Raw genomic sequence first — 25,300 nt, 5'->3', positions numbered from 1 at the left:
GAGGATCCGCCACGAAATCCGAAATCGAGCCCATAGTGTCGTGCTTTTACGAAGATCTGCTCTTTATCGAAGCGAGAAACCGAACTCTGTAGCTTCGGAGATTTCCTAGAATGTTTCCTCGATATTTCCCGGCGCAGGTCTCCTTTGATGTCGTACTCTCACGGTTGAAGTACGATGTCGAAACCCCGGGAAATCGTTTCAACCGCTCGCGGCTGGAAGCCCTGGATATCGGAACAAGAAGTTGATCGTTACTTCGAAACGATCGGCATTTCCACGAGAGACATATTTGTTGATGTCAGCTCCGCTTCCTCGCTCGATGTTTTTTTTCAATCTTGCTCGGCTGCTCGAGCGTTCATGTACCGGTGTAGCCGAACGATTCTGATCAGGGTGTAAAGAGCCGAAAGCCGACGGATGCCTCTCGTACACCCGCCCACGAGGAGTTCTGAGTGAGCTCTCTCCTTCTCGACTGGGTCCTTACTTTGTGCACTTCCGCCCGGGATCGAATCGGGAGACATTTGTTGAATAATCTTGCGTTAGATTCCTTTCTCAGGCGATCGCTGTCTACTCTCGAGCCCCCCTCTGGATCATCTCCCGTCGTCGAGCCGAGAGCCGCCTTCCCGGGTTCGGGCTGCTCGAATCGATCACTTTTTTTCCTCACACGTACTCGAAGCGAACTTCTCCGAAGGTTGTCCCACCGAGCGGGGTCGATTGTTCGTCTCTGCTGCCAAGAGCCTAATACATTGTTCTGCCAAGAGAGGAACCGAGAGAACACGTCACGCGGCAACACGTCGACCTCGTCGAACGGCCGAATGTCTGTCGTTCGCTTGTTCCCCTCTCGGTCCGTCGGTTGGTCGCTTGGTCTTCTTACGGTGCTCTCTGCCCAGTGCCGGTATGTGGCTCTCGGATGTTTTGCTGCACATTTGCTCCGGACACGTGGGGCCGCTTTCGCGTGACTCGGAGCTTCCTCAGGACAGAACGTCTCCCTTGTGCTTCTGTCGACGTCACCGCGGCTCTCTGTGCACGAATGTTCCGGCATAAGAGGCGAGATCGAACGGCTTCCCGTCATGATTATTTTTCTGTGTATTCCCATGGATGAATCTCCTCCGAGGAACCGACTAGAAGCGGAGCGATGGAACTACCACAAATATCCTACGCGAATATTTCAAGCAGCCACCCCCTTTCCGGAGATCCGATGTCCACTTTATCTCCCAACCCCTTTCCCGTCGTTCACCCCGACCGATTTGTCCCAGATCTGTCTATCGAGATCCGATTGCCTCGAAAGAGGATCATGGCCGCCCTACTGGGTGGTTCACCCAGGAGCCCGTATACGTGCCCCCCGAAAGCGTCGGAATGTCAACCTTTGGTCTCGAATAGGCGTGTCCCGTTTTTGGGCCGCCGGATCCCGCGAGATTAGCGGTATGGGTTGAAACGGGCGACGATCCGGAGCCCTGAAATATCATCAACGACTTGTCCATTGACAATCCGTTCACTGCCACCAAACTCAAAATCGCTTTGAAACATCCAGAGGACTATCGCAGGCATGGTCCCGAGATGTTCCCCGGGTCTCAGCGCTCGGTTCTTCGAAGAGAACGATTTTCATGGCCATTGAGGACTTCAACTCATCCGTACCGATGAGGTGTGACCCTCGTTCTGATCTGATTCCGAGCGCGCATATCATCGAGTCCACAATGGGACGAGCCAGTTCTCGTAAGGCAACGTATTTCGGGATGGCACGTGAGAGCGGGGTGCTCTGGGGATATACTCGAGTGGCCGCGTAACTCTGAATCAGAGTCGAAATGAAATACCTATGGTATGACATCATCCAATCGTCTGTGCGACCTCGACGGGGACAACCTTCCCGGGATCAACTTTTCTGAAGGTCATCTGTAGATGAGTCCTTGAATCGAAGTGAAACCTACGCTCTCAAAGCGAGTGTCGCGCCGGATACGTTCATTCGGAGAGCACCACTTTTTTGGGCGGAGCCGAGATGAGTTCCGGAGCTTAGTGTTTTTGTTTTAGCACTTCTATTCGCTGCGAAACCCAGCTGGGATCACACATGGCCCCTGAGGGCTGCACGCGTCAGTTCAAAGAGGATGAAGGCTTCCGAGGAAAACGGACCGGAATCCCCCACGGTGACACTTTCGACGTTGGAGTTTCGTTTTCCGAATTTTACGCGCTAACGCTCCGCTTCTATTTCATCTCGAATGCACGGCCGCGCTAAAATCTGCGGACGGCCCTTGTTGCTTCCATTGACCTGTGTAGCGGAGTTCGCTTACGGAAGATGAGCAAGGGAAACGGGGAGACGTTCTGGTCGTGGGTTTCTCTAATCTACAGGGCTCTCCAGTCGGTGAATATTTCATCACCTCTCCCGCCTTAGTTTTCCTCATCGTAAGCGAGCGAAGGAGCCGGCGGTTCGTAGTCGTCTGTTGCTCGCCAACTCGTTGCATTTACGATCCCGAATGCATTTCGCAATCGTAGTCGATAAGTTCCGCTCGAAGAACATAATCAGATCTATCACTGAGCTGCCGGAGGATTGATCGATCCACCGATCGAGCGAGGCATCCATCGATGAGCAGCGAGAAAACGGACCAGCTGGTCACGCATATTTCTGCGAGATAACTCGACGCGCAATTCTCTCCATCGCTTCGCCTCGCTCGATTCTATCCGAAATTGCACGTTATACGAGCCCACTGACTGAGATTCCTCCATTCTCCTCGGTTGCCTTAAAAACACTCTTCCCGATTGTCCGCTGTGTACGAGGTAGCAACTACGTCAAAATAGCGCCCAAGATACTCGGAGGCTCATACCCATTCATTTGCGGTGAGGGATATGCGATCTCTCCCGATTTCATCGATCGGATGGTATCGGTGGAGGGTCGACAAGAATACTTAGGCTCCTTTGCTCGCCAAGTTAGATTCTTCGTCGCACGGCTTTTCTGAGCCTCCCGATTTCGGAATCCTCCGTGACGTCGACGAGCGATAAAGGAGCGAGAAGGTGGAAATTTCATTCGCGAGCGAATGTTCTATGCGCGTGTTTGTTCATTCTCTCCGCTTCCCGACCTGTCATCCCTCTGTCGCTCTCCAAGCGTTGCCATCGATCCGTTTGCTCTCCTGATTTTGATCAGACGTCCGCATTCCTGCAAAATTGAAATTCCATTTTTGCTTCCCTGATCGTACTGCATAGCAGTGCATATTCTCGTCGCATTTCCCCGGGCGCGGTTATCGCTCCCACGCTGATCTCCCTTTCTTTTTCCTCTAATGCGCCCATTTATTCGGGGTCCCTCCTTCTTTCCGGAGTATTATTCTTCATTTTTCATCTTGCTGGGATTCCGTAGTTTCCGACATGACAGTCTCGTTTCCTCCTGCTGCAGCCCAAGTCTAGGAGTGGCTTTTAGCTCGATCCTACTGAGCACGGAGGATCCAACGGGAGATCGTGCATCCTATCGGGAGAGAACTCTCATCAGAGCTCCCCGAGAATGGGCGGAAGCTGCTGACAAACAACGTAGCGGACGAAGCGTCGATCTCTACTCGAAATCGGAAGTATTTCCGGAGAGTTCGTCAGTATTGTAGCTCGTTTGTCAGCCCGAGGAAAGCTCGGTGGGCGCACCACCGAGACCATCTCTGATTATAATCCCTCATTCGTGACCGCTCATTCACAATGGATGGAATTTTATTTTTCCCGAGGATGGCATCTCAATTCTTCCAGAGCCCGGAGTCTCATTTTCCCTGAGCATGGAATTCCAGTTTTTCCAGAATATGGAATTTCATTTGTCCCTGAACAAATAGATATGGTCAGATCTATTATTTGTCGTTCCACGCCTTGCGGTGCCCTCCATGCCTCCTGCGTCTCAGATTCTGCTGAGGGTGTTGCTTTGCCCGAAGCCGGGAAAACTTTTCGCTGCCTGGCGTGTTCCTTCCCGAGCCATACGTCGACGTATATACACTGCCATGGGCAGCAGAGCGAACAGTCGTACAACGTAGTAGCTTAAGTAAAAGGGAAGCAGCGGTCGCAGCGGACGACGACTAATGTCGATCGGCGGCGGCGACCTTCTGTCGGATGCGCGCGGTCAAGCAACGAGCGAAATGGGCAGAAGACATATTCCTGCGGCCTTAGTTATGTGTTCGGTGATAAGAGACACCTCTCTTTTCTCCTGGATCAAGTCTTTCTCCGGCGCCCGCTATCCGGTCATCTGCTCTTTCTGCGACGGCGACGACGGCGCCGGCAACAGCAGCTGCTGCTCTCGCTGGTATTGTTGCGAGCTCCAGCTCGCGATAGAAACTTGGTTCGAGGGATAAAAAAGACGTCGCTCGACATACGCTGCTAGCGAAAGCGTCGGCAACGAGAGAGTTTCGCACGCAGCGCAGGCTCTGACTGGCTGCTTCAATTATAAAGCGATTGTCCCCCGTTGTCTGCCTGGAAAAAAACTCCGTCGCCGACGACAAGAGGAGGGGCTCTCGGTTCAGGAGCAACAGCAACGACACAAGCCAACAGGAACAACAGGGAGGGGGTAGTGGCATGGGTCGGAGGAGCGAGGAGGGAAGGGCATGGACTGACGCAGAACAACATGAACATATAAACAGACCCGTGCAAATCCCAGCATTCAATCCGTTGCTCTTCGATTTTATTTAAACGCGCCCTCCTTCCCTGGAGCTTCTCTGATTCTCCTCTCCGAACCTCGGTCCCGGAGTTTGCAAGTCTCTTCTGCTCGTTTTCTCGTTTCTGGATTCACCAGCTCTAGGGTCGAGTCGAAAGAGTCCGCAGCAGAGCCCGTCTGAAGGTGATCCAGTGGGAAAGGGTGGGACCGGGAATTGGCTTACTGGGAAAATCTCATTACTTTTTTTGCCGCCTCCGCTACTTCTCCGTAGAGTTGCTCGGTCGGAAAGAGGATGTGAGTTTCCTTCCACAAACCCACATCTCCATGGTCTCTGGCGCCCCGCCAATAAATTGAGAGGAACGAGCTAAACTTCATGGAACGGTCATTCGAATACGAAGTTTTTCTGCTAATTTTCCCGAGTCATACATTTCCTGGAACACTGCAAGGATGTCGCCCACGGACGTGGCGCTCCACCGTGGACAGTGTCGGCATTCACTGCACAGGAACTCTTGGGCGGATGCTCTCCCGGATTCCGCACCGCATTCGAAAAGAAGCCGCTGCTGACCCCAATCTACCGCTGACTGAGTCGAAACGTCGATGTGATACGCGAATAAATCAGAATAATGACAATTCCGGGCCAAAGAAGCCCGAAACGCCGATATTCCTCCCTCCTGATAATGAGCGAACATACCAACGATAATTCGGTGTAGAGGAACCGCATCGAGACTGATAGCATTGCGTTTTTCGGTGACACCCGCATCGGCACGTCATGACGACGCGACCGGATCGGCGTCTGAAAGCCACCGGCCGGCGAAGGAGAAACAGAGACCGGTCTTGTGAGTCAACGCGATGAATAGAGCTTGTTCTGTCGCTTCCAGAAAGCACTGCGCTGCCCGCTGCGGTCCTGTCGTCGGTCGGTCGGCCCACCGCATTTGTTTTGACGTAGCCAGTGTCGCCCGCTGGGTGTACAATCTGTCTGACGCTTGATCGGCGGATACGATGGCCGCAGGAAGCGAATCACCGAGGCAGATTTTCCCTCGTGCTCCCACTGACTGACTGAGTGACGTACTTGTTCCCGGATTGTCTGTTCGCGGACCTGAACCGAGACAAACGTCGAATAGCGTACCTGTCGCGCGGTCGATTGGCAGGTCGGATGAGCACTCAGCCGATCGTTCTGAGGGTCGATGTGCCCGTTGCATAATCGCTCCGTCGGTCGGCTGGTCATTCGGCTCTATCTCGTCAGTCGTTCCGACCGTCAGTCCGTCAGTCCTCCATCGGTCCACCAATCGGTCACTTCATCAGTCGGTCCATAAGCCCAAGGACAAAGATCGATCGAGCGCGGACAATTCGAGCGACCCACAGGGAACTCACAGAACTGTCGCTCGCGAGAATCATGCGCTCGTTCCGAGAAAGAAGGCTGTCAGAAGCGGTCGACCACACATGACAATGTTCCAATTAAGAGTGAGACTACTTCCGAGCAGATCGACGCCATCGGGACGCTCGCTGTGGTCGAGGAGTTTGCTGTTGACGGCTCTATTGATCCTATTTTCGCCGCCGCCACCGCCGTCGATGTCGCGATCCTTGTCATTGCTGCGAGAAAACACTCATGTCGCTTCCGAGCGCAGTTGTCCCTTTCTTTCGCCAGCGAAGGTCTCGGCTGGAAATGGCTCGCTTTTTCATTCGATTTCTGAACGAGTCCCTCGAACAATATTATCTCCAGCATCAAAACACTTTAAAACTGATTTCGTTCTAAGCTGCGGGCCGTAGTGGCCGACGACGTTGTTTCCACCGCCACCACCGACGCTGTAGACTTCAAGTTAATCTTCTGTAGCTAAGTCAGTGCCGGCTCGCCGATCGGTGAACGGGCCTTCGATTTTTCGGAAGCCCGACCGCGACATATGTAGACTCCTGTGACTGACTGACCGACCGACTGACTGACTGCTCGTTTGCGCACCGGCTGTCCGTCTCCCGGTTCCATCGGAGTTGACGGACGGACGCCGGACCGACCGACCGATTCACGGACTGCTTCTGAGTTCGCCCGGACTACTAGGTCTTCTATACACCCGCGCTCGCGACTATGCAGAGCAGCCGATGAAAGTTGTCGGTGCGCATAAGGAGACGTTAATCCGTAGGAGTCACAGGATGTGCGACGTCGCTGCGTGCCAGCAAGCGAGCGAGCGAGCCAGTCGCAAAGCCAACGATGGCAGCGGCGGCGGCAGCAGCAGCAGCGACCGAAAGCAACTCTGAGTGACCTATGACGCCATGCCGAGCTTGACAGTGTTTGACAGTCTTCGACAGAGCTCGACGAACTTGTGTCAAAACGCAGTGGTTATGGTTGAAAGTGCTTGAAACGTTGCCAGCCGATGTGCGCTGGCGCTCGTGGAAGGCCTCCGTGTCGATTGTGGGACTTGGATTGGCGCGGAAGTGAATTCCGTCGCTGCGGAAGAATTCCGAAGGAAGTGTGTGACTAACTGGCGTCGCAGAGTGCGGTTTAGAGCGCAGTCCGGCCGTCCTGTCAGGCGCTCGTTCGTCTTTTAGTGAAGTGATGAGCTCCGACAGAAAGCTGCAAATTAGCTACTTGACCTGTCTGTTTTGGAGCTTAGGACTCACGCTCTCTCTCCCGGGATCCTTCGAGGGACGAGGGAAATCGGAGTGAGAGGAGCGTCCTAGGGGCAAGCCCGCAACGACCTTCTTCGGAGACTGGACCTCGTCGCAAACTGTATTTGTTCCGACGGGTTTATTTCGTGGACGGGGGGTTCTTGGTTTGTGACCTGAGCAAGAACCAGCCGCGGCCTGCGTGAGACCGTTCCGCATTGAAGTGATGGGATCCGGGGACTTCCGAGATTTTTCGCGCGCCCAACGGCGAGCGTAGCCACTGATTTAGCGTTCGGGAGCATCATCGCCGAAATGTCCGTTCTTCGGCCGGAGACGGACAGAGGGGAGCCCTAAGACCGCGGATCGTGGCCTCAAGCTCTCGAAGGCAAACGACCTCTAAATGAACGGAGGGACATGGACATTCGATTCGGGCCGAGTTCGCGCATCGTTCACCTCCGCAGACCATCATCGCCATGTTTCCTGCGCCAAGAAGCCCCGAGACGGTGCAAAGTTTGTTCGTTTCTACCATTCGTTCAGCGGCATGGGGATCCTTCCTTCCCCTCTCCTAGAGGATCTCTAAGTGCACGCCTCTTCGAAAAGGACCTTGAGGCAGCTCTCAAAAACTTTCTCCGGGTGTCGTTCGTCGGTTCCTGTCACGCGGGAAGGCAAGCGGAAACGAACGCGGCGACATCTCATGTTTTCACTTGGAATACTTTCGCTAACAATAAGTTAGCTGTGAAGTAGAATTCGATCTGAAGTCCACCCGACTCTCCGAGGATCAGACTTTCGAACAAAAGAGGTTTCGAGTGGCTGGCGCATGTGGGATTACCCCGTCATCGAGTGATTATCGGCATTCTTTGCGAATGATGGCCATTCAAGTTACTCCGTGGTGCCCGCGCGGTGAGAGTCGATGCCGCCAACACAGTAGGGTGTCACAGTCTATTATGAGAGTATGGAACGTCAAGCCGGCGCGCGGATCCGAATTCGCCGGAGGATCCTCTAAGAGCTTGTAAGGACCTACCAGATCGCCCCGAGCACTTCATGCAAGCATTCGGCCTATTTATAGAAGAAGGCTGTCCCTAAGCTTTCGTGATGTCACAGGCACGGAGTTGCGTATCGCCAACTATGTGATGCGAAGTATTAGTTTCGAAACAGCGGAAGGAGGAATACCGAGAGAGGAAGAACAAGACAAAGTGGTTGTGGTCGAAGAGAAGACGGCCGAGGTGGAGCAGCGGCGGTCAGAAATAGACGGAACACAAGCGAGACCTCGCGGATTCCGCTTTGCGAATTCCTATCGGAGAAAAAAGCGGGAGAGCCGTTGCAGCGGACGGCGAAGTCCACGGGAGCCGATACAGCATTTATTTCCCTGCATAAATTACTCGACTGGGATTCGATTTCAAGACCTCTTTCCCAGCGCAGCGGCCGGTCAGTAGGTCGGACTGCAACCCGCCGCCGTTCGCAGAAAAACGAGACACCGACAAGCAAACAGAATGGAGTCCTTAAGCTCTCTATACGCCAATGTTCGCCGACGTAGCTCCGTGTGGACAGTGGAATGGAAAACAGAGCCGATCCACGAGTGAGTAAGCCTACCATTGTAGACGAGGGGATCATATGGCGCGCGGAGCTCTTCTCCAGTCTGTACTCTCTCCCTCTTCCGTTCTCTCTCTTTCTCTATGAGTACTCGCGAGAAACTAAAATTTGATTCGTGCCCGTTGCCCTGCCTGCCTGCCTGCCTGTCTGTCAGTCCGTCCGTCCGTCCGTCCGTCCGTCCGTCCGTCCGTCCGTCCGTCCGTCCGTCCGTCCGTCCGTCCGTCCGTCCGTCCGTCCGTCCGTCAGTCCTTCGATCTGTCAGCCCGCGAACATAATACCGCTCTGTTGCGGGCCCGCATCTCGAGCGCTCCTTCCCCATGCTCGAGAATTCCGCACAAATCCTATTGGTCTACCTGTAATCGGTTATCGGAGAAGTCCCATCCATGAACCTTCCGATATCTCTCGAGCGCGTGTAAATTCGATGAGCAATATTATTTTTGTTCTCTCCATCGGGATCTTATCGTTGCTAATCTAGAGGAGTCAATAGAGAGCAAGTCGATAAAGAGCATGTGCACCATCCCTCACCAATTCTATTCCCCCTCAGAGTGTGCAATTCTTCCGTTCAAATCCTTGGGGGAGAGGGGCAGGGAAGTTGGACGACCGGGGGCAATTTGGGTGCCGATCACTAGGTACTCTGAAACGGGACGACAGCTAAAATCATCGATGGAAACCACTGGAACTTCGGCTCGATGCTCGACCCCTCAGTGGTCGAACTCCGGGAGAGGATACCCGAAGCGGATTCATTCCCGTTCCGGAATTGCGTAGACGAGTCCGAGGCAAGAGTTCTGGGACAAGTTCGAGTCTTCGCAATGATTCCCCCGCGAAATCCAAAGTGCCCATGCCGCCTGCGGCTTCAAGAGCTCCGGTCACTGAACCGAAGCGGAGGCGCCTACCGAGGACCAGGGCCGGTCGATCGGAAGTACCGGCACTCGCTGTCATGCCGGCGGCGGCGGCGATGCGTCGTCCAGAGGAAGTACATTTGCATAACTTGTGCACGCATGGTCGAGATTTACGGGGTCTTTCTCCGAAGTCCCGTGACTCCGGAGCGCGCGAAGGGAAGCTCCCGATTCATCCAGAGCACCGTTTTCCCACCCATTCCCACATCATTCCGAGCACAACACAAGGTCATTAGCACGCAACCTGGCCTGCTGACTGACGGGATGTCTGAGAACATCATCGCGGTACGAGTTTAATCTTCGAATGATTCGGGACTGCCGTCCCACGAGCCGGGCCGTCCATTCAGACATCCTGCGAGAGCCGTCATTCAAGGTTAGGATCTGACTGATTGTGTGAATATCAGACACTCAAACAGCGTGCAGACTTCGTCACGGATTCATGAGACAGTATTCCATCAGGGGGTCGAGCCATTCTGAAGTTTCGGAAAAAACTGATCCTCCGACGGAGACAGCTCATTTCGACCCTTCAATCTCGGAAGAGTCGCGACACCGAACATGATAAGTCGCGCGTAGCAACTCATTCGAGATTTCTTAGATGATGATGCCGCGGACGACGACGACGATGCGGCCGAGATTTCACAGCGGAGAAGAATTCCCGCCCTGCTCGTCAGGAACTCTCCGTTCTCTGAATATTCTATCCGGCGATTGACGGTGTCGGTGGTCAATTTTTGTGCCGCGCGTCCCGTATCGCCCGTGCAACTTTTTATCTGTTCAGATAATTCCATTTATCAAATATACCCGTCAGAGATTCAAGCGTATCGCTGAGCTGCGGCGGAGGAGGGAGATCGCCTCTCTTTCCACTCACAGACAAGTCTAGAGCTCTCCCGTGGAGTTTCGTTCGGCCGCAAGCGGCGGAGGTCCGGGACAACGCCTGGAAAAAGCTTAAATCAAATAAGAGGCGGCAAACACCCGAGAGGAAGAAGAACAAGCTCATCGTGAAGCGTCGAAATTTTCAATTACACCGGTCGTATGTGGCGATCGCGCATGGAGGGAAACAGCAGTGGTGGAAGGGTGGCAACGAACAACTTCAAAAGGGCAGTGATCGAGAATTTGTCGCACTCCTCTAATTCCGTCCCCAAAACGATTGGGGCCGGAACTGACTGAATGGGAATATCTCTAACTCTGCGGCGAGCATGCCGCTCGAAAGTCCAGAGCCGAGACATCGCACAAATGTGGGCGCTTGGAGAAGGACGGCTCTCGCTTGAACACAAACGTTCCGAAATGGCTTGATCCCATCAGCGGGACCGCCGCCGGAATGTTCGCAGCTCCGATTTCGGTTCCCTCGGATAGGCGGGCACGCTCGTTCGCTCGCTCACTCCCCCGACCGTCCGCCCGTCCGTTCGCTACTCAAGTCAGAATCGATGTCGTTCACTTGCTTGCAGACGCTCGCTGCAAATCGGATTCGGGCTATTTTTAGGGCAGGCGAGGTAAACTGAGAGAACAAGAGAGGACTTTGAAAAAGCAAGAGTCGTGCCAACACCCCCGGAACTTCCAGATGCTCGCCAGGAAATAGCGAAGACGAGAGTGACTCGTATCACGGAAGCTTTCCGAAGAGCAGGCGGACAGCTGAACCCGTGTGGACATTCGACATCGAACCCCTCGGGAGGTTCTCTGAATCAACAGAACTTGATCTCATGTCGATATACAAGTTATCAATAGTTTCGCAAGCTGCTATCGTGTTTATTAAAAGTTATTCGGCAGAGCGGGTGAACATTTGAACTGAAATGCCGTCATTTCTACTCTCTTAACCGTCATAGGAGCAGATAGGCGTAGTCCCGGCACGGTTCGGAGAAAATTACGGGGGGGGGGCGAACGCCCGTTGCCCCCCTCCCCCTCCTTGGCTACGCCACTGGGACATTGTAGTTCCGAGTGTTCGAAATGTAACCGGAGTCTCGCGATACGTTGAAATAGCGAACTCATCTCTTCATGTAAATCAGTCGACGGGCTCTCGGCTGTTTGTCTCGACCACCGTATTACTCGGAATCCCTCTCTGGAGCTCGTTATTCATGACGACTGAATATTTCTCTTCACGCTCCGTTGCAGGGACATCTCGTCTCGGGGATACTCGTCCAAGGCAGGCCGGGGAGATTCCCCTGTCAGCAGTCCGCGGCTATCCAAGAAAACTTCAACATCCATCCTCGAGGAGAAGAATCCGCCGTCTTCTCCTCGCAGCCCGAAGCCATGGAGGACCCCTCCGACAAGGTATGTGGAGCTCTTGAATTTTCGGATCTTACTCACCGTGTTCTCCTTTCCTCTCGTCCCCATCTCCACGGGCGCGTCTCGACTATCGCTCTCAAACGTTGTCGGATCGGTCCGGCCCACCGTAATCCGCGCCGAAAATCGTATCGCTTGCCGGTTTTCCTAGACCGCCTCTCTGGCGGCGGATGAGATCAGTAAAGTGGAAGGGCGAGTTTTCTCCCCGCTGGAAAAAATGCCATCTGCTCCTTCGAGGGAACCATCTCGCTCGGCATCGATACCTCCGCGTTTCATGCACTGGAGCAGAGAAGAGACTCGCTGCCGATGCCCGGAGTTTCGAGGGAGCCGGACCTAGTCCCTGCCTCGTGGGAGACGGGTGATAGCGCGAAGCTAAGGGAGGCTCCATAAGAATGTATCACGTTCCTATGAATTCTGAGAGATTCCGTCGCTCCTCGGAGTCCACGGTTAGCTTCGGTTGCTTCAGGTGCGTCGCTCCTCACAGCGATCGTGAGTTCTGTTGTTTCTCGGATCCCAACCGCGCTTTCGAAACCCGTCCGGAGTCCCTGGGAACACAGCGATTCTTGAAAGTTGATTGGGTCACACGCGAGGAGAGGTGGGAGTTGGGGCATTCTCGCGACAGGGGTCGAAAAATATTTTCCTTTCCGTCGTTAAATGCTGTCTGCGCCACGATCCTCGGCTCATGTATGTTGACACTGCTCCGGCTCGGAGCGACAATATGGTCGCTCGTCCTTGCGGAATACAGTGCCTAGTCCCTGTTGATTCTCGACCAACTGGGCGACTGAATCCATGAGCAAACGCTCCAATGTCACCGGAGGCACCGCTCGGGGAACGCAGGTATTCAAACGCACCGCCCGAACGGGAGCTGTGCCCCCAGACTAACACTTCGTTCAGCTGAAAATTGCCCATCGGAAAACTGCGATCTCCGTAGCAAGAGTACGCGTTCACGGGGCGCGAAATTCAAAAATGCCAGATATGGAAATCACCAGTTGCTGAAAAAGGCGCACGATCGAGAAAGAAGCATAGAAGAAGACTCGGGATTCTTAAACGAAAAGATCGAGTCGCAGAATTCCCGCTAGCCTGAGCCTTTGTCGGATATGGCATTCCATCTCTGATTGGAACGCGCTCCGGGACGCAGACGTTGCGTAGGCTGGAATTCGGTAGTTTTCTTCTTCATTCTCCGGAAGAGTAACTCGCTAGCGGAATAACGCCGAAGGGCGCGGCGTGTCGTGTTTCACAAAGGAATTTCCGGAGCTTCACGGATCCAACTAAGGAACCAGAAGGGGTCGAATTCCTCGTTTTTGAATTCGAGGCAGCTGCGTCTCGTTCTTGCGCAGAGCCGATTCCGGTCGTATTGAAATCATCAAGCAGCCTCGAGGGTAGACGGAGCACTGGTGATGTCGAAGGAAACAGAACCCCGCTAACCTCCTTCTTTCCAAAATATCGAGGTTTTGCGTTGCAATAAGAGGAATAGACGATCAGAGGCGACGAAACAACGAAAAAGCGGTCAGCGAGACGCATTCTTAGGGAGAGCCGAATCTATTTTTCCGCGATTCCGAGATGGAGCACAGGGTGAGCTTTCCTCGCGACAAGCTCCTGAATCCCCGCGCTCTTCTTCCTCATCCCGTCTCAGCATAGCTCACAGTGGGGTATGACCCGCTCACCGGACCCGGACGAGGCCGCGCTCCGGGAGGGAAGAGCCGGACTCGCTTGTTTCCTTTACCAAATTGAATCTTCGTCACTCCTCTCCACTTTTCTCCGTTCCAATGCGACACCGCAAGTTCCCCGAGCTGTTCTTCTGATGTCTGTCGTCGCAGCAATTTCCCCAGGCACAAGTTGGACCTTCTCCGCTCTACTCTGAGCCCGGATTACTGCCTAACAGAAGCAGCTCATGTGCGAAATTATGCAAAATACATATTCTTCGCTGTTTCCGCTCTGGCGGCGTCGGCCAACGTTTAGCTTTCGGTCTGTTCCCCTCAGCTTTGGAGCAGCGCCCTTCAGCGAACAAGCGAGTGAACACTGTAAATGTTTTCGGGCTGTTGAATCCAATGTCTACGCTGTGACCCGGATTCCTGGCCAGTGGCTAGCCGGGCTGGACGCTGGGTCGCATATTTACTTGTTTTCCCAACCAGTCTCCAAGCCAGACCTTTTCGAAAGCGGACTGGATACGTGATCGATCCGTATTTCCGAAAAGCGGTCCATGGGACATGACCACCTGGAGGACGTGGGAATAGTCCATGCGCGTAATGACGCTCGGCGATCTTCCCCGTCGAGAAGGAACCAGGGATGATGATCGACAAAAACTACACCGAGCGGCAAACGAAACAAAGGTGGGGGAAGTCCTCTCCACTGCGATCATACTTGCCGACAACGCGCCGTTGCTGCTGAAAGGATATCGGGCGCATAGAGCGATGCAAAAACTCAATTCCCTAATCACGATTAGATCACAACCTTTGGGAGTTTCGTTCCGGGTTTGTTGGAGCTACGGACTAGTGAGTCGGTTGAGCCGCTGTCTGACCAGACTACGAGTCGGTGCACATAAACACCCACTCACCTGCCTACCGCCCACACCCACGCCAATCAAATCCATCAGACAAGACGTGGGACCCTAATAGAGGCTGGCCCCCCATTCCCTTCGGCCACGGTCCCACATGTCCGTATCTATCCGAGATACGGGAACGCTCTTGAATTCTCGTCCTTCTGTCCGGATATGCTTCCCAATAGGTCACAATCGCCGGATCGATCGAACTCGAGGACTCGCACGAGGAGGCGTGCTTTCCCTAATGGATGACTCAGCCATGAGGAATGTTCGCCAGAGTAAGCGTCGGAGATGCGGTCACTCTGCTCGCTGCCAGAGTCTCCGCACATGACCCGGATGGGGACGATGGCGGGAGGACGGTTCCCATGCGGCTAGTGTCTGGCAACAAATCAGCACATTTCCTTCGGGGCTCCCTCGTATAGCAGCGACGACCTCGTAATGTTTTCTCGACACCCGTCGACAAGAAACTCGGACTTCTGCGTTCGAAATTCCCTCGAGAAACTCGGAAGACCCATATTAGAACATTCGCAAGTCACCGGCCGGCCCTCGGGGCAATTTCACGATGATTTCCAGTCCTGAGGATTCTCCTAAGCGATTTGTTGTTGGTCATCTTTCCAGAGTACGTCGTGCGAGCTCAGGTGAAACGTTCCGATTTTCGGAGTGCAGGGGCAGTCCGGTTGGCTCGCGGCGGTCCCTCTTCGCGCCGCCTAAAGATCCAACACTCAATCAACAGCTGCCGCCAAACGCCATGGCCTCTGCGGAAGACGATGTCCCTGCGAAGATTACAAACCAGAGTCCGTCGCCGCCTTTGAGCGAGGGACCGCCAACGCTATTACCTCCCAGTCCACGTCCAAAACCAATTGTGAGGCTCGAAGCCGTCAAGCCTGGACACGAGGTAAGCTGAGTTTCCGTCTTCAATTCAAGCGAGCCAGAGCACGGACGATCGCTCGCCGCGGAATCGAATCCCGAACTTGACCCCTCGCGTATATAATAAGTTTGAAGATAGTTTATCCTCGGCTCCCCGTATCGGTCCCGAGGGCCGTACGGTCCACAGCATCCCTCCGATGTCCGTCGATCTCACCCTCAGTCTTGAAAACTCCCGCATACAACGTGATTAGATTCCGGCGTTCCGCCAAACACACGCGCCGCATCCATATCGCGAGGGATAATGTATACAGGAGAGGCGTCATAAAAATAGCTGAAGGGAATTCGCCGCATGGACTCCCCCAACTGGGACAAGCGCTCGCATTATAATTCTCGATATGCCGTCGCTGCCGCTATCTGGGGAAATGGCGAAAATTCAGACCGTCATTGAACTCCGGAGGTCCGAGCGAATCGTCATATATGTACGTCGCATTCGGATTCACTCATTCACGAGTCGATCGGCGCCCCTGTCTATTGACTGCCAGGATGGGAAGAAGAATCCAACTCATTCGCTGGGTTGAATTGTCGTTTGCACTCTATTCAACCAATGACCCCCTCCGTCGATGGTATCGATTTGCATGACGTAACGCAGCACACCTCGAGGGCTCTCACAGCGGATCCCGATTCCCGATACCTGAACGGATGAGGTACCATCTATGTAGAGCCGGAATAAACAAATTACAAGCGTATTCTCACTCGATCGGAGCCTATATGGCGATTGAACGCCATGCGGAAAGGGGACTGCATTCATAGAATCATTCAAGCCCGATTCCGAATAGCGAAGGCATCGACCGCCCGCGTAGATAGAGACGAAACGATAAGCTTCTCGGGCTGGGAGCGAAAAAACTCCGAATAGATTTCTGGCCGAGAAGGCTTCTGCTGAGCGACTGAAAGAACTTCTTATCTGAGCTGGGTACCTCTAACCCGCCAACTCACCTGACTAGGGAACGGCACGGCCAGCCGGTTCGCGTGCGGGGCTCGCACAATTTCTTTTTGTTCGCTCACTCGCTCGGCCGATCGGTGGGTCGCTCCCAAGTCTGCTTCGAAACAAACTCTAAGCGCGATTTATGGCGCCATAAAGATACGTAGCACTATACCGGTAGATGAGTGGCAGTCGACGACGATAGCGCTAGCCAATGGACTTCGGGGCGGCCAATAATTATTATTATCATCATCGATATAGCTCGAGAAGATTAAATTTCGAAAGCTCCGGGGAGAGCGGTGCCGTCTTCAGTAATCCCGTCACACAATTCCTTCCGAATGCTTTATTCATCAAGTCTCGCTCCTCGGCCTTCACGCTCCTCGCGGTCGTGGGTGAGAGACAGAGCGAATCGGCGACAAATACGCTCAACATGCGGAGAGTGATTTCCTTCCCGTGGCGGATTCTCAGAATTTCGAGACACTCTGTTCCACCAGCCGAGGAATGTTCAACGCACAATCAGCTACTTCCTTCTCTACGTCGAGTGGCAAATACTGCGTAGGCGGCGCCGACGCTGTGAAAGGAAGCCGAGAGACTCGCTGCTTGCGAAAAATCAATGAGGAACCACCTGCGCTTGACGATATCTGTCGATGGAACCGCTCGGAGCCGGCAGCCGACCGCCGTCGGAAATCAACATCATCTCAACTCTCGTCTCACGCTGTTCCAGGAAACGCTCGAAAATGGAGGCACCTGCTTCGAGTTTGGTCACGATCCGAAAAGTCTCCCCGTCTCGTCTCCGATGGCAAAATCGGTATCTTTTCACTCGGGAACGAGTTTGCCTGAAGAAAGGAAAATCTCCTCAGGTTTGTTGGATGAATCTGTTTCTCTACGTGGACATCAACATATGTAGATGCTCGATGAGGCAAGAGTGAATGGTTCATGTTCGAACGATTCAGTTCGTGGGTGGAGTAATTTTTTTCGAGCACGGCTTATCTGATGTCGAGTTCCGAAAAAGCTTCAAGTCCCATCTATGATTGCTATCTTTCTAGCTTTCGACTGCCTTCACTTCATGATGAAAGGCTGCAGTTTGCTGAAGGTCCGCGCGAGCTCCAGGCAGTACCGTCGCTACTTCACTTTAGAGGAAGACCTGCAAAGCATACGGTGGGTCCCATCGTCGAAGAAATCCAACAAGGCCAAACTTCCCATTTCCCATATTCGAGAAGTTCGCCTGGGCAAGACCACAGATATCCTTCGTGACAAGGAGATAACAGGTGAGTGTCCGTGCCAATGAATGCGTTTAAGCCTTCCTGTTGCGACAGCAGCAGCATCGAAAGAGCGGGCATCGGCGCCCGCTCATAGGCCCATTAGCGGCGCTTCACGAAGAGCTCGAATCGTCGAGCACCGGATCGAGGAGCAGGGGAATCTACCTTCAGAGGAATTATCGTGTAACCCCGATATCGTGATTGGGCTCGCGATTTCCATCGAATCTGTAGACGTTCGGGAAAAACCATGGAGTCGAGTAGTTCCTTAGAGTTCCATAAATCTCTTTCCACCGGAGCGGAGAGAAATGAATCCGCTTATCTTGAATGTATGGCATCCCCCCTTCCCCCTCCTTGCTGGGGAAGGACAGAAAGTGTTGCATTCGGTATTAGTAAACGCGACAGGCCGTGTTAAGATGTCGCAATACTACAGCTTCATTGATTCCCTATGCAGGATGCTATTCCGAGGACTGTGTATTCTCGGTGATCTACGGAGATTCGTACGACTCACTCGACTTGGTTGCATCGACGGCAGATGAAGCAAACTTCTGGATAACCGGAATCTCAATGCTGATGGCTTCGGGTCGGCAGAGTGTTAACATGGATAACATCGATGAGCGTCAACTTATGCGAGAAAAGTGGCTACAAGAGTGCTTTCGACAGGCTGACACTGACCGGTGAGTGGATATGACAGCTCGGCGCCTACTCTGCCCACCGGGCGAGCGACTTCGCTCGCCTAAGGAGTACTCCGCAGATTCATTTTTCTGCCGAAGAGAAAATCCTCTCTTTCTCGGAGCTCTCTCCGCTACCGTAGTCTGGGCGGATCGACGCGACGGCTCCTCCCGGGAGTGACAAATGTTTCAAAGTTTTTTTTTACTCCGTTTCTCCAGGAAAGGGCTGCTCGAAGAGAGTGAGACCATCGCCCTAGCCAAGAAGATTAATTCCCAGCTGAGTACCGTGCGACTGCGGCAGAAGATACAGGAATTCTCCATCGAGAGCGGCGAACGCACGGGGCGTATCGATCAGCATCAGTTCGTGCTACTCTTCAAGGATCTAGCGACGAGACCCGAAGTTTTTTTCTCATGGTGCGCTATTCTGGAAAGGACTACTTCGCTAGGGACGATCTACATTTCTTCCTCGAAGGAGAACAGGTGAAGCGTCTACTCAATTGATGGGGGCTCGCACTGGATCGATTTCGAGACCCGATGAATCGGAAATGGCCGCTTCCTGCTTCTGAGACACCGGAGCGGGAACACTGTGCCCTGACCTGATCACGTTGCCTCCACAGGAAATAGAAACTAATGAATCAGACGTAGCGAGGTTCATCGAGGAGTTCGAGCCTTCGGAGGAGGCTCGTAAGGACCAACAAATGTTACTGGATGGATTCACGTTATTTCTTCTGTCACACCATGCCTCGCTCATGCAGAAAAGTCGTGTAGTGCAAGACATGACTCAACCTCTGACGCAATATTACGTCTCAACCTCCCACAAAACGTAGGTGCTCGGATTTTGATCCTCGCAGCTCCAATACTCCCCACTTCCGCCGAGTGAGCTCCGCTAGTATTTATCGGAGCACGAACTCAGAAGACAGTTTCTCTCGCGCAGTTATCAACTGGAGAGCTTGGGCGACGTTATGTCCAGCGTCGAAGGCTACGTCCAAGCCCTGACGCAAGGATGTCGTTGCGTGGAGCTCGACCTCACTTTGACGGATGGAAACTTCTTTGTCGGGGAGACCCTGCCGCTCGAGGAAGTCTTGGACGCTCTGCGTGATTTCGCCTTCGCCGGTAAGGTCTCCGACTTCGGAGCGAGCCATATTGCGAGCCGAAAATTGTTCCGCTCTCGTTGGCTGAATTCATTGATTTTGATGAGGAGATCTCTAATGATCCTTGCTCCGGGCGTCTAGCGTCAAAATATCCGTTGATCGTGCACATAAAGTTCAGTCAGCTGTCCCACGAAGAGGCGTGTAGCCTTGCACAGCATTTGAAAAACTTGTTGGGAGAGTACCTCTACGTTCCGGCCACCGGTTCCCCGTTCTCGGTGAACGCTTCTCCAGAGAGTCTGACTCACAAAATTCTACTCTACGTGAGTTCCTCATTTCATGACATAATGACTCGCTCTAAACGAGAACTTGCCGAGTACTTCACCACGAGCCCTAGCCGCGGGGCTCAGCTTGGCGTCATTGTCTCCCTTCCCCAACGAATATGATTTTGTTTCATGTGCGCTCCCAGTTCACGTCCACGAGTGGCTGTTCGTCGTCGTCTTCGTCCTCTTCGTCGTCGAACAATAACAGCCGTAAGGAGAACAAAAACGATGAATGGGATTTCGCCTACTCGGCTTCTGACTTGGCTGAGTTAGCGGCTCTCAATCAGACCGTATTTGTCGACTGTGCCACGTCGCAAAGTCAACAGCACGAGAACGAAGTGTGCCTTTTAACTGAAGCCAATGCACTCAAATTGTGCCACACACAAGCCGACGACTTCGTACAACACTGCAAAAGGTTCGTCCCCCAGATTCCACAGTTTTCGAAGCCATCCGATGGCACAACAACGACTGTACCTCATATGATCCCGTATAGGGATGATGGAATTACTTTTGGATCGGGAATCGAGGAGGAGCGACTTCGGGGGGAAACGGTGAAATCAAGGGCACTCTGGAATGATTTAGAGAGCGAGATCTGGAGTATTCACTGACGAGGGCATATTGAAAACTCCAGGTTCCTCACACATGTTGAGCCTCGGCAACATCACGGGACGGAGGACATAAGCCAGCTCAATCCACTGGAGCTCTGGGCAGCGGGAGTTCAGCTCGGTGAGTACCGTCGTTTGAGAATAGTTCCTTCGGAAAGACTCTCTTTTCATGAATGCATCTTTTCGATGAGCTCAGTGCTCAAGTCGATTTTCTGATGGATGAGGAGGCTTCTGGATGTCGAACTCTCATGGATTCCACTTTAGTGAGCAAAGAAAATTTTCCCGATTTTTCCAATGTACAAACATCGATCAAAAACTTATCTACGCTCAGCCGAGGAATCTGCCGTAGAGCAGTAGACTTCCAACGGCGACCCCCGCTCCGATGAAAAGCATGAGAACGGAAAGACCAATCGCCGATCCGGCACCGTGTTTAACGACGCCCACGGTCGGCGGTACCGTGACGTAGAAGAAATTGCATGTCGGGCTGTCCGTCGGCTTCCCGCGACCGTCAACAGTGCGCAGTGTGCACAGTCCGGTATTGTCTGGTGCGGGGGAGCAGAAGTCGAACGAGAGACAGACCTGGAACGGGATAATTCAGTTTAGAAGATCCTTTAGCAAGAGTCTTCCTGAGTCCAGATCCCGAACCGGATGAATATTCTGCTCGGGGGATACTCACAGTGTCGACATCGGACCATTCGGAGCACATTTTCGCGCAGGTGGCTTGAGTTATATTGGAGAAGTTGGCCAATTCAGTTCGTTTCGCTCCAGTTCCTCTCTTCTTCGGCATGATTGTGTAATCGAAGAGGTACTTCTTCGAATAGTGGTCGCACATGATATTACTCGCCTTGGCAACGACTGTCCGGATGAACAGTTTATTAGTGACAAGAGAGCGACAAATATTAATCGTATCGATAGCTATAAATAATGAAGAACGATGATCGAGGGCGAGGTGCGTAGGGAATCGGGAATTCACTGCGTCTAGAAATCATGCTCACCGGAGGCATCTGCGATGTGGGTGTTCAAGAAGAAACAGTCACCGGTCGATTGGCAGAACTCGAAAGACTTACAATCCTCTCTTCCGATACACTTCTGGGCGCAGCTGTCGGCGTTAGTAGCTTTGGTTGGGGCTCCTGCCGGACCCGCGGTCAGCCCCGGAAATCTTTCGAATCGATCCGTGTACTTTCTTTGATAAGCGATGCATTCATTGTCCTCTTCGAGCCTTCCGGAAGGCACATCGTGATATTCTGAGATAATGCACTCCATGCTGTTCATGCAATAGCTGAAACTTTCGCAATTCTGACGATTTTTGCAAGCTATCGCGCAGACCTCTGGAAGCAGAAGAAGGCACTTTGGTGACATCCAGCGATTGCGGAGGAACAGAGGAAAATGTCCATCAGCTGTGGATTTGCTCGAGCCGGATGACGGCGATGCTTACCAAGGTCGAGAGATCCCAGAGAAGCAATCTCGTTGTGTTTGAATCTGCTCGAGGCCGCTGCTATCTTGAATGACGTCTCGACGACGGCCACCTTGTTCTCGTCGTAATGGAACGCACTGTCGTAGTTCTTCGTGTCATCCATTTCGAGTGCGGTGATCTCAACTTGTGATTTCTCGCTGGATCCATCCACTGCGTCGACCTGGAATTTCAGGCTCAGCTTCTCTCTCGTGTCTGTCGTGGTCACAGCCCTCTTCAGATCGAGCAAAATCCGAGAAGAGACCGGAATCTCGCGATCGAATGCTCTCTCATACAGTTCGCATGATCGCGAGTCTTTCACGTGCGCGCTGGCGGACGGGTTCCGCAGGTCGCTGATACTGCAGGTGGCGCCACAGTACGTGATCGCGGTGCATTCGTTCTCCCGCATTCCGAGGCAGGCGATCATGCAGGCGGGCTGGCTCATGACTCCTGTGAAGGAGACGCTTGGTTAACGGAGACGTTTCTACAGTTTCATTGAGCTTACCTTCGTCCGAGCCCGCTCACGGTGCGCTCAGATGGAACACTTACCGAGAACCCTTGAGGGAACACTGAAGTCTTTCATTAGGGGGCTGTTGAAAGCTTTGTACAGCATCGGTCTCTCGAGCAGAAGGGCGTTGACCACAACCGATTGGTCGACGAAGTCGACGTTCACTTGCGGGATCCGCATCGGATCGACACCGAAGTCCCGGTAGAGCTTCTCGGTGAACGCGTCTCGGATCTGGAAGGCGCTCTTCTCGATCTGAGCGAGATTCTGGAAGCTGCCGTCGTTGAACTTGATCTCGAGCCAACGAGATTCGCTCTTGTCCAGGAAGGCGGGACAGTCGTCGACTCGGAGCTTCTCGTTCAGCTGGGTGATCTCGTTGTCGTATTTGCTCAGGTAGATCGTGGCCGTGAAAACGTTTGCGTATGACGTGTTGAACGCATTGAGCTCAACCGCGACGATTTGCGATTTCACCGTCGTGGACATGTGGTACGTGGCAACGAGACTGTCCAGGTGGTAACCGTTGCCGGTGTAGAGATCGGAGAAGGTCACCTCGTAGACATCGGTTTTTGTGGAACCTATTCGGTTTTGTTCCAGATGGGTGACTGTGCTGCCGGATGCGTCGACGGGAGCTCTGAGGAATATCGGCTCGAGGTCGATGCTTCCGTAGGGTGGGATTTGCAGCTCCAAATGGAAGTCTTCACCGGATAGGATCTTGCAAGTCGTCTGCTGTAGGGCGACGTCGTCGGGGTCGTCTTTGGTGAAACGTTCGTAAACGACGTTGTGTCCGATGTCATGAATGACCTGGTATCGGTCGCTGGGAACGATGTCGATCCCGTTGGTGTCGATTCGGAAAGTCGACATGCTGAACGAATAGATTCCCGAGAGCTCTGAGTCGTCGGGCTTGCTGTCGGGCGCCGGAATCACCAGTCCGTTGAGCTGCGAAACGAGAGTGTAATCGCTCGAGTCGGTCTTTATCACGACTTCACCGACGAACGAGCGGCGACCGGTATCGAAAGGCATCTTAGGATGGGGACACTTCGAATTCATGCACGAGAGACCGGTGGGGATGAAAAGGTCTTGGCTTTTGTCGAAGACCCTGGTGCTCAGAATGTCGACTGTAACTCCTACCGCCATCCGCAAACGAAGGGGTCGACTCTTCGCCTGGCCGGAGCTCTGATAGTTCTTGTCGCTATACCAGTAGGTGATCTCACCGCCTTTGCAAACATTGTATTTTTCGCAAGGTATGAGTCGGTCAAAGTCTTCGCAGTTGTTGAAGCCTCCGACTTCTCCGTTGCCGTTGGCGAAAGCGTCGAAGAGTGATGCCGGTCCGAGGAATCCTGAATCCGGTACTTCGAATAGCCCGAGCGCTTTGAAGAGATAATTTCGCTTCAAGAAATCAGCGAGCGCCTTTTTCTCCAACTGATTGCATTTGTCATCGGTGTAGGTGTAGTACAAGTCGAGCTTACGATCGACGAGCACTTTCCAGAATTTCTTGTCATCGTAGAATTCCAGGAAGTACCTGTCCGATTCTTTGTCGAAAACTTCTCGGACGACGTATGTCTCCTTGACGGCTGGCACGGTAACTTCACTCCAAATAGCGATGGATTTCCCTAAATCCCCAAGGGAAAACGCAGGTGGTCTGGAGGTGATTTTTTTCGGACCTAATTCGCAGTCCCGAGTCTGGCCTTGGACGACCACCGCCGCCGGCACAGTCAGACAGAGCGCTGCCGTGAGAAACCACACCATGGTGATAGGTGAAGCACCAACCACTCAGTGAACGGGGTCCCGCTCGAATGAGACGACTCTCGATGGGGCACCGCCCCCTCGGAAGATAATATTCTCGAACGAAAAGGATTTGGCATCTAGACGGAATTAGCGTGGGCGTGTTGATCCGCGGCTTTGCGACGTGCCTCAAAAGGAACCAGTGCTATCTGCAAGAAATCGTCTGTACTTTCCAAGTCGTTACTCTTGCAATGACCAAGCCGAAGCGGAACTCCCGTCCCCGAAATTCCAGGCCCGACGATCCCGGGCTTCGCGGTTCAGGAAACATGCGACGGAGCGAGCGTCTTCGAACTCCGAGCAGGAGTGTCGAAGTGAGAAAGGCTTGGCCGGCCACAAAGGAGCACCGCGTCGGAGGAACCCGCGGGCCCCGTCTGAGCTATTTGTGTAGTATTTCCGTGTATTTATTTATTTTTTCTTCCGGAGGAATCGGGAAGTTCAACGAGCACAAACAGTTCATCGTCCCATCGAAGTCATTCACCGAGAAACCTCCGGAAGTATTCCACAACGCCTCCAACTATTCAAAGTCGATTGGAATTGTGAAGAGATATACAAATATGATCCCAAAGTATTACTTGGGATCGGACGCGGGCCAGCGGGCATTTCCCCGCGGGCTGCTCGAAACACTCAGCACATGTCTTTGACATCCGTGCTCGGAGTCTAAGATGAACTTCCGCATACCGTACAGAAGCTGGTCCTGTCACGATGTGGGTCATCCGATGGGTAGTGGCAATGCGAGACGATTCACCTTAATCCAACCGCCAGTCGCACGATCGCTTTAAACTGAACGGATTCTCCGCCAATGCTGACGATTCCGGGTAGGAGTACCTACCGTCGGCTTCGGACATGGGTAGCGTACGGGAAGGATTCCGCATCCTTATGGATGCCCGTGAGGCCCCCTCAATCCTTGACCGGCTTACTCCGAATGCAGCCGCGGCAAGTATGCGGGATCAAGTTTCAAAGCTCCCTCAGTTGATCCTTGGACTGCTTTAGGAGTCAAGAGGCGTGCTGGCTCTTTTCGAATCCTCCGCAAACGCCCCAGCCCCCGTCACGTTCGAGCGTTGAGCGAGTCATCCGTCAATTTCCACGTCGCATTTTTGTCGCAATAGACGCCTAATAATATTTCCCGGACCGAGTTGCTTCAACTCTGTGTGGAACGGAGCTCGATCGTCCCGAGCATCAAGCGAGCCGGGTCGAACCCGGATCCCGCGAATCCAGCCAGCAAAAAGATTTCGACTCCCTCCCTAACGGAATTCTCGGGATGGCCCGGCCGAGAACCCCTGGCGGAT

At 53.3% G+C, this 25,300-nt stretch overlaps 2 protein-coding genes across 2 annotated transcripts in view; one reads left to right on the top strand and one right to left on the bottom strand.

The window, feature by feature from the left end:
- LOC100901857 (inactive phospholipase C-like protein 1) overlaps nt 1–25,300 on the top strand; it is a 35,155-nt gene that overhangs the window by 7,119 nt on the left and 2,736 nt on the right. Inside the window, 12 exon segments of the mRNA XM_018639957.2 lie at nt 11,779–11,937; nt 15,107–15,383; nt 17,059–17,194; nt 17,381–17,602; nt 18,045–18,267; nt 18,481–18,659; nt 18,662–18,741; nt 18,879–19,084; nt 19,196–19,374; nt 19,494–19,672; nt 19,819–20,087; nt 20,304–20,398. Of these exon segments, the coding sequence (XP_018495473.2) occupies nt 11,779–11,937; nt 15,107–15,383; nt 17,059–17,194; nt 17,381–17,602; nt 18,045–18,267; nt 18,481–18,659; nt 18,662–18,741; nt 18,879–19,084; nt 19,196–19,374; nt 19,494–19,672; nt 19,819–20,087; nt 20,304–20,398 (2,204 nt within the window).
- Nucleotides 20,513–24,946, bottom strand: LOC100899732 (uncharacterized). The gene is made up of 6 exons (XM_003737670.2): nt 24,693–24,946; nt 22,277–24,163; nt 21,713–22,177; nt 21,273–21,605; nt 20,954–21,132; nt 20,513–20,856 (listed from the first exon to the last, which is right to left on the bottom strand). The coding sequence occupies exons 2-6, from the start codon at nt 23,976–23,978 to the stop codon at nt 20,605–20,607; spliced, it is 2,931 nt and encodes a 976-aa protein (XP_003737718.1). The 5' UTR covers nt 23,979–24,163; nt 24,693–24,946; the 3' UTR covers nt 20,513–20,604.

Source organism: Galendromus occidentalis, unplaced genomic scaffold (assembly GCF_000255335.2).
Source record: "Galendromus occidentalis unplaced genomic scaffold, Mocc_1.1 scf7180000075612, whole genome shotgun sequence".
Classification (NCBI taxonomy): Eukaryota; Metazoa; Arthropoda; class Arachnida; order Mesostigmata; family Phytoseiidae; genus Galendromus; species Galendromus occidentalis.
Note: the sequence above shows the minus strand (reverse complement) of the source record. Positions and strands in the feature narration are given on the sequence as shown.

Bases quoted from the DNA above. Each gene is read 5' to 3' on its own strand.
- LOC100899732 (XM_003737670.2), bottom strand. From the start codon at position 23,978: ATGGTGTGGTTTCTCACGGCAGCGCTCTGTCTGACTGTGCCGGCGGCG. The intron at 21,133-21,272 runs GTGAGCATGATT...TCATCCGGACAG, and splicing joins CCACATCGCAGATGCCTCCG to TCGTTGCCAAGGCGAGTAAT. The intron at 20,857-20,953 runs GTGAGTATCCCC...ATCCCGTTCCAG, and splicing joins AATGGTCCGATGTCGACACT to GTCTGTCTCTCGTTCGACTT.